This window comes from Mustela nigripes, chromosome 12 (genome assembly GCF_022355385.1).
Source record: "Mustela nigripes isolate SB6536 chromosome 12, MUSNIG.SB6536, whole genome shotgun sequence".
Classification (NCBI taxonomy): Eukaryota; Metazoa; Chordata; class Mammalia; order Carnivora; family Mustelidae; genus Mustela; species Mustela nigripes.
The window spans coordinates 32,693,203-32,706,352 of NC_081568.1; the positions used below are offsets into that span (position 1 = coordinate 32,693,203).

Sequence of the window (13,150 nt, forward strand, 5' to 3'; positions counted from 1 at the left end):
TGAAATGCTAAGTAAATGTGATTATCACAGGTCTCTGTATTCCTTTGTTGCAGTTTCTAGAGTCCACCTCTTGTGTCTTCCCTTTTCTTCTCCTATCTCTTCCTTGGAGATCATACCTAATTATTTAGCTGAGGGAAATCCTCAAGCCTGGCCTACTATCAACTCATGTTTCAACTAGTAAATTGATTCAATATATACATTTGGAAACCTACCATGGACAAGCCATAGAGTCATCATAAAAATACAAACACACGCTTACAAGAACACACCAGTGTGTATACACACACACACACACACACACACACACACACACAGTATATTACATCCCAGTGAGGCCATTATGCACACATTTTGAAGCATATGTGAAGCATATTTGGCTGAGAACCAGTTAGACATCTCTTAAACTCTTACCCACACTGAGTACGTACAAGGCTTGGAACCTGGAGATTAGAGGAGTATTTATGGAGAAAATTTGCAAGGAGTTGTTGGACACCCTAATATCAAGAAGGCTAGGTGAGAGATGCTACCTCCTGTGCCCAGATCAAGAGGGAAGGGAAAGAGACAGAATGCCTAGGAATGAGTCAAAGAAATAAAATGACTGTGTTGGGTACTTGGGCTCCTACAGTTTATCATTGGGAACAGGAGTGTTTCCTATGGAGTCGGTGTGGGTAATGTGAAAGAAGGATGAGGAGAGCTGCCTGAGGTCATTTCTAAGTGGATCATCCAGAGTAATATCCCATTAAAGGTAATAATGGCCATGGCAATTAAGCATATTTAACCTCTAAAGCCAAAATATCATTTTTGTTTCATTATGGTTTTGAGGGAAGGAACTATCTTATCAATGAGTTACCTGGATTGGTGTAGGCATCACTCTCATGGGACTTGCTGCATGGTCCATAAAGGGTGTCTTTGGATGATTTTACACAGACATAACAGAAACAAGAGAATTCAAGAGTATGCCGCACAGACATGCACTCAGATCACATAACATCTAGTGATATTTGTACTTAAATTCACATTGATAAATTTAGTATGGTCTTAGGTGGAAGACACTGTAGTTATTAACAAATAAAAAGACAGGAGAAATTCTGTCCCAAAGTAATACTATGACACAGAAAAAAGGTCAGTATTTTTTTTTTTAATAAACATATAATGTATTTTTATCCCCAGGGGTAGAGGTCTGTCAATCGCCAGGTTTACACATTTCACAGCACTCATGATAGCACATACCCTCCCCAATGTCCATATCCCCACCACCCTCTCCCGTGCCCCACCTCCAGCAACCCCTCAGTCTGTTTTTTGAGATTGAGACTTTTATGGTTTGTCTCCCTCCTGATCCCATCTTCTTTCATTTTTCCTTTTCCTGTCCCCCAAACCCCCCACATTGCATCTCCACTTCCTCATATCAGGGAGATCATATGATAGTTGTCTTTCTCTGATTGGGTCTGTCAGAATTTTTGCAACATTTTTCAATGTATTAATTAATATACATAATTACATATACATATATGTATTAATTAACATAGCAGTATACATAATATACATAATATACAGCAGTATACATAATATACTGCTATGTTAATTAATGCATGTATGTATATGTAATTATGTATATTAATTAATACATTGAAAAATGTTGCAAAAATTCTGACAGACCCATTATGTATACATAATATACTGCTATGTTAATCTTACAGATATGTTAACTATACCTTACAGAACCATGATGAAAAGCAGTACATTCTGCCTATTTTAAAGATGGAAAACCTGAAAGTCAGTTTAAGAAACTAAGAAACTGAAGATCAAAAAAAAAAAGAAAGAAAGAAAGAAACTGAAGATCACGCCCTGCGAGGAAAAGGTTAGTGCTAAAAAACCCATCCATTGAATAAATCTCTGCCTATACTTCCACTGGAATAATTTTCAAAGTTGTGTTGAATATACTGACACTGTAAGAAAAAGAACACCCCTACCCATAACCTTCCTACCCACAGGTAACACCTATAAATGCTCTTATAGGTGTTCTCTGGGCCCAGCCACAAGCAGTTTTCCTAATATTCTATGCCACTTCTGCAGACCAGATCCCTCTCAAGATTCAAGAATTACAAAAGCTGTTTGAGTTCATACTTTAGTTGGAAATGACAAAGACCCACAAAGATTGAGCCCAAGTAAAATGAGAGACTTTGGGGCTCATATCCAAGCATGGCTAGAGGGAAGCTGGCCTTAGGCACATTGAGAACCAAGAGCGCAAATACCTCTAGGATATTCCTTACTTACAACTCACTGTGCTTGCGTGTCAGCTTCTTTCTAACTGCACCTCAGCTGGTAAGGTGCATGTGTGTGTGTGTGCGTGTGTGTGCGTGTGTGTGTATGTGTGTGTGTGAGAGAGAGAGAAACAGAAGGGGGAAAGGAGATGTTGGTTCCACAGTCACACTCTTATTGCTTAGTCCTTAGAGAGGAATAAGAAAATTTGCTTCTCTTTCATCTCCTGTTTTTAAACATGGGAGAAATAACCTTACTGGTATATCCTGGGTCATAAGCGCACCCTGGGTATAAGTGTGGACAAATGAGGGAGGAGGCATAATCTGGGCACACACCCCACCCCTTGGCCAGGGGATGAGTCTGTAACCAGAGGGATAACACAGATGCTGGGCAGACTATACTAGAGCCACTTCAAAATCCAAGCAAACTCCACGCACCACTGGAAAGCTACTTAATGTATATACATCCTAAAAGAATGTAAGATAAAAACAAAAAAATACATATTAACACATGAAGTCTATTTTTATAGATAAATGATCGGCTCTGACAAGGAGTAAAATCAGAATTCATTTAAGTAAACATTTCATTTTTTCTTTCATGAAAAATGGTATTTGTTCTTTGGTAAGATAAAAAGAAAAGCAACAACTTGATTGAAGCAGTAAAGTATGTGAACTATTTATCGTTGGTCTTTCCACCAGTCTCTAGTATATTATTCCCATAACTGGTCACACCGTTCCCAAATAAGAAAAAAGACAATCACGGTGATCTACAATAGTTTTGATTATTTATGCTGTTTTTTAATGTGTTTAATATCCATGGAACTCTTGATAATCAAGAATATAAAGTCCTCTACATAGGTTCTGCCACTCAAAGCTGGGAACACACTTCAAACCACATTACCCTAAAGTAATGGACTGGAATGATAAGCAACTAAGTCTGCAAATATAGCAACCATCAATAGCATACATTTTTTTCAAATTATAATTCTAACAGATATGTATTATTCTCCTACCTCACAAATTCCAAGAGTCCTTTTTGTCAGTACTGGGAAAATAAGCTTTCAATCCCACAGCCAGTCAGTTAAGACTATTTTAGATAGAGAGTGTGAGGCCAAAAAAGCCTCTCGCCTCCAATACCATATACATAACGCAATTATAGTCCTACCTGAAGAAAAGTGAGTTTAAATGATAACTGTCACCTAAACATATGCATAAATTCCTATATCTGGTGCCAGAGCAATAATTATATTGCACTGTTTATGTGCCTACCTCTGTCTGGAGGACAGCTGTCTGACCCGTCTTTAGGGAGCCTGGACTTTTCTCCCATTTGATACCCAGGATGCTTAGGATACCCCCTGAGGCAACTGGGTGGTAAGAACGACTGCTCTGAGGACAAGTTCCTCACAAAACCTAGTCCCCCATGTTTATTTTCTAACAATAGAAGTTCACTGGCTCTTCAAATCCTGGATGCTCATTGGTATTTCCTCTATTTTGATAAAGCTAAATAAAAGTACTTTATTCAAGGAAGTAGCCTGGGCAGAAAAAAGAACAGTGTTCTATAGAAAAAGGCATTCGATATTTAGAAACTTTTCTGAACAGAAGTAAGAGAGCCTGAAGAGAAAGAAAAAGTTTAAGTTTTGTTGTCATTGTGACTGGACTTAGGATAAATTATCCCACTGCCTCTTGTGCCCGAAGAGGTCGTCTTGGGTAGCCCACTGGGCCTCAGTAATATAGAGAAAGCCTTTTAGGGACCTCTCTGGATACACAGAAATACTGCATTATTTTAAAATGAGAAAGCTGACTAGATCAATTAGGTTTACAACCCTCTTGTCAAAATAAACCTTGGTCTTTGGCAAAGCACCGATGGTTGGTTTTTAAAGGCAACTTCCTGGTGGGACATCAGCACCAATAAACCCTCTACCCCTTGGTCTCTCCCATGAACCAGTTACTCTCCCATACAGAGACGTTCCTGTTTGCCTAACTGAGCAACTATTTAGTTACAGGAAGTGTGGGGGGAGAAGGGATGCTTTAGGGAAACAAGACACAATCACCAAATCAGAGGCTCTAAAACAGAAGTCAGGGGAGGCCAAAAGAAAAACATAATCATTAAGACAGAATTTCTCCCATTCAAAATTCACGTATCATTCAGGACTGGTACAGCATGCTGCATTGGGTATACTCTGGGTGGAGTTATTTTTCTCCCTCATTCTTTTCTCTGTCAGGATTTAGGAAGAAAGTCACATCAATGAAAGTCTTCCTAAGGGTCCATCCTGGTACAATTTAATGTACCTACCACAAAAGATAAAGATAAATCCAAGGTGAGCAACTATTTTAAAGATAAGCCTTCTTGGCACTTATAAAACAAATAAGATAATTATATATATATATATATATTTTTTTTTTTTTTTGCCTTTCATTAAGATGTCATAGCACACTTGACAGAACAAAGTCTATATGGCTAAGGACAGTGGAAGATGCTTGAAGAAAACTAGTCAAAAATTACATGAGACACACAATTACGATTACTGATACCCTTTCAACGAAATCCTATGTGATTAAAATGAAAAACACACAGTCTGGGACAAACATCTATTTCAATTTCAAGTTGTGATCTGCTGCATTGGCATGAGTTTTGGTGAAACCTGGTAAAAGAAAGAGAAAAATAAAATGACCAAATTGTTAAAAAAAAAAAAAAAAAGAAAAAAGAAAACAACCTCATGGCATAAACATCTCCAAACTTGAATGATGTTGGTAACAAACAGCCTTGCCATGGACATCACCTAGAGTTTCCTCATTATTTTCCATTCTAAACCAACAAGACAGACAACTCTTCTGTTGACATTTTGTGTATTTAGTAGTTCTCAACCTTCTTGCACATTATACCTCCTAAATTAAGGATCATTAAGACTCACAAGAAAGGGAGTGGAAGAGGAGCAGACAGAGACAATAAAGGGTTCAGACAACCAAGCTCTCTACTGAATGGATCACTGAGCTCTGAGACTGATACCTCTGAGGCTACTTAAAACAGAGACATAGAGTAAGGATCAAGTCTCAAAATGGTCAAAATAAGCCCCAGTCAATTCATAATTTTGTTAAGAGACAACGTAGTCTTTGGATTAACTGGATACATATTAATGAAGATAAGTATGATCAATGACAACTTCTGTCAGAAATTTCAAAATTGGAATGGAAATGATATAAAGGCAGTAAAAAGATTCCAAGTTATTTTAAAAAAGGAGGTAACAGAAATATTAAAAATTGACCATAATTATGTTCAATGTGCAGAACAGTACATGCATTCCTAGAAGCCCTGAAGCAGAGAAAAATGAGGACAGGTCTACGTTTAATGGGATAGCTGGTGGCAAAAACCTAAACAAAACATAAGTGGTTTGGCTTAATTTTGACTGATCTTTCAAGGTGCAATGTCAGCACAGATGTCATTCAATCTGGCAAATATCTATTGAGTCCTAGTAAGTAACAGTGTCCACGGAAAGCCAGGAGAAGATATTAATGATTCTTTGAGCCCTTCAACAATGAACCGATGGAAGTGGGCCTAGCTGGCATTTTGCCTTCCAGAATAAAGTTAATATTTTGTTAAATTAATGAATGAATGAAACAAAGATTAAGCTTCAAAGAACTAGAGGAAAGTTTTAATAGAGGTTAAGACAGTATTAAAAATAGAAGGCGTAGGCAATTATTTGGCTTTGATGAGGTTAAATATTTTTAGTTCATTTATAAATTGTTTCTGTATTAACTCTTCATAATGTCAAGAGTTAATGCCCCCCTTTCCATTTTTCTACTAAAAGAATGACATGATCAGAATAAAAAGGATTGGTATGGCTTCATATATAGCTTAAAATAAATGACAGCTCATTCAGATTTGCCAGTTCCAAGAGCAGATACATAATAATAGACAAAATAATAGATATATAATAAATAGACAAAAATCACAGCCCACATGTGCATAGATCTTCACTCTACTGAAAAGAATAAAAGACATATGGGCTCTGTGTATTTCGAAAGTGTGTCTCACAAACAACCCATTTTCTTTTTTTAAAACAACAGAGCATCTGCAGAAATAATTTAATGAAATAAAACTATTTTGTGGGGGGGAATCACATCCAAAAGATGCTTTGTAGCATTTCCTTTAAAAGAAAACTGGACACCTTAATTTTATAAACTAAACATCTGATCATTTTCCTTGGCGTATTGACCCTGTTTGGGGCTCTACTATTTATATCCTCAATGTGGACTCTGACTTCTATGAAAACAGAAAAGCAGCTTTATGCAGACTGACTTGGCCTGTCTATTTTTATAATGAAAAACATCTACTAAACCACCATTTTTCATCCTATTCTCTCACAGTCTTATCAACATGTTAAGCCCATGCAAGCCAAAGCAGATTTAATCTGCCAAGGTGATCTACAGGGTGGCACAAGATTATATGATTTAAGTGTAGAAGATAAGCCAACAATTTGTCTGCCCAGTCCACTGAAATCCCAATGGTATATACTCTTTAATTCTGGTATAATGCCAGTTCATAATAGATACCGAGTGTAAATTTATTCAACTTAGCAAAAAATATCTCCAGCTGCCTTCTTTCAGATTTCACTGCAAACATATAAATAAGCAGTATTCTTATTTAATTTTTTGCCACTGGTGGTTTAGGTGTATTCCTGCCTGGAGAATAAGACCAAGGCCCTTGGGAGTAGAAACTATACCAATTTGTTCTATTTTATTCACATTTCATAACTCAATATGGGATACAACTGGATGTTTAATAAATAATCATGGATAACTAATGACCTCTGGAAGTTTATTTGACCATATGACGTTCAAATATGGACTCAAATTTTTAAAAAAATAAAAACAGAAGGAAATATTCTGTTTCAAAAAAGGTCCACAGACATTTATGGTAAAGAAAAAAATACCTATTTTATGTAACAGAAGCATGCATTAGGAAAGAAAGAAATGAGAAACTCTTTGAATTAACTACTCAGTGGAAAGAGAGACTTTGCAGATAATGCAATTTAGGTGGTGGGATTTCCCCTTTTCTTTCTACTTTGGCCCATCAAGTAACTGGCAGTAAGTAACACACAGACTGATATACAGAAATCCAACATTTTCATTAGCTGGTCACAGCTTTAATATGAGAAAATATTAGCCAACACATTTTCAAAATTACTTTGACCTAGGTTTTTATCCTTTTTAATTATGCAACAACCTGGTTGTCTAACTATTCCCTTCTAGAATGCTTATGTCCAGATATATAGTGAAGACTAAGTGGGCCTTTCCTCAAGAAGAAATTTTGACTGACTGACATAAGGTCACATATAGAGTAAAATGCGACCTATGCAGTAACAATCACATGGAATAGCTTCTGAAGTATGACAAGAAACACCTTCTGAACGATCAAGAAGTGTTATCCTCAATGTACTTTTATGATTACATGTATTTTATTGATAACCCAGCTATTAAACAGAACAAGTTATTCATTAGAGCATTCCAGTCCCTAGCATTACGGAAAAACAATCGTCATATGTGATTTCATCTGTCAGGGTCCAAAGAGATGCCATTGATCATCAGATCCTCAAAAGTGGGTCCTTTTGTTGAGGCGGTTCAGCTGCTACCACACATTGTCATTTTCAGGACAACAGGAACATACAAATTAACATTTTATCTCAACGCCCTAATTTGGAGGAAACAAGATCGATCACAGGCTCATGTCAAAAGGAGGGGTGATATGGTAATAAAACGGAAACCAAGAGGTATTTTTCGGTGCATTGAGACATGGAAACTTGCACTTAAAAAAAAAAATAAAAGCGCAAAAACAGTAAAACACCACCTTGTTCATCCTGACTTATCTACATGAATGAAAAAAAATAATAACAACAAGGGTCCTTTCTTTGCCTATTCTCTTTTGTAGCCAAGAACTGAACATGATGTGGATCTCAAAATTGTTACCCGACGAAGAAGAGGTCAATTTATTCATATAGGGAAAAAATATAAAGAAGAGCTGATATGTAAGAATTGTTTGCTTTTATCACTGGGGTAAGGAATTCCAAATAAAGTATGAACAAATCTCATTTTTCTCCCTGAGGTTATTGAAAAGCTAATTCAAGATGTGCTTTTTGTGTGAGGTATTGCTGACAAACTTCTTTCTTCAAAGGGAAATTCAAAAAAGGTTAATAGACAAAGACCCTCATACAATACCAAAACAGTTACATGTGGATAATGAATTATGCAGCAGAATTGTTTTTACAGGAATTTGTTATGCACTAATAGGTACCAGCCAAGCAAGAAGAAGTCTATGAAATCTATGCACGATTTCTTGAATAAATTTTGTTAAATCACTTTCTCTAGGATGGGTAGCTTCAAATTTCTTCCCGTTATAAATATATTCCATTTTAACTAATAAATCCATTCTTAAAAAGGTGTGTGAGAAGGAAATTCTTTTCTTTCAATTCTTCAGAGACATTTCACCTTTACTTTCGATTCACTTCCAATGGACTGAGCTATCTTCTCAACTCCCATTAGGTAGGTGATCGGTGATTCATTAACAAGCACTGGCATTAAAGGGTGATCATTTATATTATAGTACTATTCTGTTTCAAAAAGAGATTTGTAGGTTTCTTAAATGTATACTCCCCTGATGTATATGTGCTTTGTAAGTCTTAGTTTTTATGAACTAGGTTTTTTCTTTAAATGCAGTATACACCTATTTTGTGACTATCAGTCAGTGTCGAGCTCATCCTTCTAATACGGTCCATGGATAGAATAATCAGGCATCAAAGTTCATCAAAGAGAAAGCCATAAGGCACAGCTGGGTTTAAAACAAGGCAGTATCATTTCTCCCTGTGTGGCTCACATTTTAGAGTTAATTTAGTCTAGCCACACTGATAGGTAACCAAGAACAAAGGATCGCAAGGGACTTTATACAAAATAGCTTAAGAGTTCAAACTCCACCTCTGCTTCCAGCAGTCCCTGGTGGTTCCTCCCCCTCCTGCTTCTGACTCCTGAGCCAAATGCTGGCTGGCCATGAGTCAGAGCCCGCTCCTGCTCCCACCTGCTCTCATCTGAAGGCACTCTCCCTTTTCACTCCTGTTCTCTGTAAAGGTCAACTCCAAAAATGATCACAAATTAATGGTTCATGTCCTGTAAACACCCATTAATCAAGCTCATGATATAGGACAAGTGGCTGGATTTGTTCACAGAAACACTTACTGCAAAATCACACCCAGTGCTCTTTTTTATGTCATCCACGGTCAGGCCTTCCCAGAGTTCAATCAGAGTCAGTCCTTTTTTGCTGTCCACATCAAACACAGCCTGTCAGAACCAAGAAAACGACAATGACAATTTCTATCACAGTAATAATTTTATAACACAAAACAGAAATAACCTCTCGAATTCTTAAAGGAGAGACAAGACCCAGGACAAAAGACTCTGACAATCAGCAATGAGAAAATGTCAACTCTAACGATTATATTTTGGTGAGAATAAATGCCAGCTCCCTAATCGGCAATTAGCTGTGGAACACTGTTGATGCCAGAAAATAAATGAGTGTTGACTATTGACGGCACGTGCCACTTTGTAATCCAGTTGTTGTTTACCTTCCTTTAGTTAGGTCTAACACTTCTGGTCAAAATTTCAATTAGAAAATGATGATGATTTGAAGAAAGAAAGGAATGACGAAAAGTGGGGACGGAGGAGAAATTTGGAAGGCGAAAGCACAAGGATGGTGGGAAAAGCTAGTCAATGCTGCTGCGTAAAGAGTTACAGGATATAAAAGAAGGCAGGCACTTGGAAGTCCTGACAAGTAACTGCTGAAAGACTCCCAGGTAAGTATAAAAACTTTGCCTTTAAGTCCTGTGAAGACACTCGGGTGCTAGAGGCCAGCATGAGAATCCCCCTCTGGTATGCACCTCAAATGAAGATGCTTGTGTTTGGGACAAGTACGTGAAGACTCCAGCGCTCTAAAATTCCTTTACAACATTCTGGTTGGTAACACCAGGTGACGGGAGTACCAAGTGGTACAGTGTGACCTCAGCAGGCACACTCAACCTGCCGTATCTGATTCAGGGCACCCGTTGTCACAATGCAGTATGACAACATGAGTGGGAGGACGGATGAAGTTATTTAGTATAAACTCCCACTCAGGAACAAACATTCTTCTGAGATGGTCACTGGGGTTCTGCTGGGAAACTTTCTGTGTCAGGAGGCTCACTTGGCTCGTGGCAGATTAGACTATGGCTGGGAAGCTCTAACCGTAAGAGGCCTCGACTGCTTCCTCTGTCACTTGCTAGGTCTTCGCCGTTGTCCTCCAGAGCAACAGGACTACGCTCTTTCTAGGCTTCCACAGCTAGTTTCATTTTACCCGGACTTAATGTTTCCCATGTCTCTTCCGTCCGTCCTCCAGATTTACCTTACATTCAACTATTTTTCACAGGCTGATCTTGATTTTCAGCTAGCTTGGAAATCAAACTCTAAATTGCCACTTTAAATACACTCCTGCTGGGGTGCCTGCGTGGCTCAGTGGGTTGGGCCGCTGCCTTCGGCTCAGGTCATGATCTCAGGGTCCTGGGATGGAGTCCCCCATCAGGCTCTCTGCTCAGCAGGGAGCCTGCTTCCCTCTATCTCTCTGCCTGCCTCTCCATCTACTTGTGATTTCTCTCTGTCAAATAAATAAATAAAATCTTTAAGATAAATAAATAAACAAACAAACAAACAAATAAATAAATAAATAAATACACTCCTGCTTAGAAGACTAATATGAAGATACAGCCACATGTAGAGGAAAACCCTGGCTTTTGAGGTGGACTGGAAGTCCAGCTCTGCCACGTGCTAGCTAAGTGGTCTTTGGTGAACCTGTCTTTGCAAGTACACATGGATATCAGAACACCCCACTTCCCAAGATTGCTATACAGGATAAATAAAATAAACATACTCTGAGCACCTGGAATCATGCCTAAAACTCAGAAGGGGCACCACACCCACATGTTCTTTCCCCTTAATAGCTTAACTTACTGTCACTTGTGTGTGAATTCAAGTCAAAGTCCCGAAATGTTTATTAATCTCCAGTTAATTGATTTTTCCCCCATGAGCAAAACATTAAGAGGACGAGTAATACCTGCATTCTCTGATAAATTCACGGATAACTTGGTTGATTTTACTGGAAAAGAGGATTTAAATTTTGGAGGAAATATTCTGCCAAACATCCTTTTCATTTACACAAAAAATGTTCCTAAAAAAACCTTTTTTCAGCAGAAATATATGTTTTGAGAGGGCAGAAAATGGTCATTTAGGAATGTCTGTGTGCTGCATTAGATTATTTAATTCCAAAATGACAACTTAAAATTTTTTTTAAATGGATACTTTTGTTTTGCAAAAAACGTGTCTGGGGCATTATTCACACTGATTTTCCTTCCCTTGCATTATGAGCAGCTATAAATTTATCAAAATGGAACAAATTTTTTTAAAAAGGAGCCTCCAGATTGTGTTATTAAGAATAGGCAGGAAAGGGATTTGAGGAGAAGACAACTGTGATATCATGAATATAAAGTGATCAGGGAGAGAAAATCTATGGCAAATTGACTTACTGCTTTTAAAAATTTTTAACACCTTTATAAAACCCTAATTAGCTCTCAAGGTTGTATACTAGGAAGCCAAACATCTATTATTAAAATGAAGGAAATTTACTTTTGAAATATTTAGGAAGATTCCATTTCGCAGTATAAAGTATAAACAAAACCTTGATAAAAATGGGAAACTCCATTACAGATAAAGCAGTTAATCATAGCCCAGATGCTGTCAAGGAAAGCATCTTTCACAATCTCATTCTAGCAGCACAAAACTAGGAAATCAGGGTCAAAACATCTCCAAAGCCTCTTTCAAATGGCAAACCAATGGAATTTTCCTTAAAAGTTGAAAATGGAATTCTAGTCCCATATCTGCCATGGCAGGGCTGAACACATTCATCGCCCTTAATGGCACTGCATTCTAATTCACTCCTTCAACAAAGATTTATTGAGCACATACTGTATCTAGAGCACAGGTAAACATGCACCGTTCCCTTCCCTGAGGTTCCACAACTGCCTTTGGTTTAGTCCAATACTGACTTCCCCTCTGAGCTCCAGATCCACATCTCTATTTGTTTACCAGAAATCTCTGGAGGGGTGCCTGGGTGGCTCAGTTGGTTAAGCATCTGCCTTCTTCTCAGATCCTGATCTCAGGGTCCTGGGATCCAGCACTGGCATCACATCAGGCTCCCTGCTCAGTGGGAAATTTGTTTTTCCCTCTGCAACCCCCCACCCTTGCTCATGGGCTCTCTCTCTCAAAAAAATAAATAACTAAAATCTTAAAAAAAAAAAATCCCTCACCAGATGTTCACATATTCGGGAATAATCAAACCGAGTGTGTCCAAACTGAACCCATTCTCTTCCTACCTCCCACTGCTCCTCCCCGTCTCTTCCCACAGTCTGAGCTTCCTGAGGAATTCTTAGGAAGCACCTCTGCTGCAGCAGTCACATCCAATTCGTCATCTCGCTAGGTTGGGTCCATCTGGGTCTTTCACATCTGTCCTTCTGTCCTGTGGCTTAAAACTCTGATATTTCTGGCCTAGATCACTGTAGGAGCCCTCTAACTAGACTCTCTTCTCATCTCTTCTCCCTCTACTCTCTTCTTCTTTTCAAAATAATGGATTCTTTTCAGTAAATCTTGTCACCACAGTTTGGGAGGGGCTCTAGAAGTGGTAGGACTCAGGGAATAAATGGTGAAATGAAATATTCTGCCCTTTCATCCAACTTCTATTCTCTGTAAGTCATCTTTATGGAATTCCACATAAACGGCCCTACGGGAAGGCATCATTTAGGACAGAATGTTTTTCAAATGTGGCT

General features: G+C 38.1%; 1 protein-coding gene across 1 annotated transcript in view; it reads right to left on the reverse strand.

The window, feature by feature from the left end:
- Window positions 1–2,756: 2,756 nt before the first annotated feature.
- The window catches only part of OXCT1 (3-oxoacid CoA-transferase 1), a 127,987-nt gene continuing 117,593 nt past the window's right edge, over window positions 2,757–13,150 (reverse strand). Inside the window, exons 16-17 of the mRNA XM_059417058.1 lie at window positions 9,483–9,584; window positions 2,757–4,900 (exon numbers count right to left, since the gene is read on the reverse strand). Of these exons, the coding sequence (XP_059273041.1) occupies window positions 4,859–4,900; window positions 9,483–9,584 (144 nt within the window). The 3' untranslated portion in view covers window positions 2,757–4,858. The remainder of the gene's footprint in view (window positions 4,901–9,482; window positions 9,585–13,150) is intronic.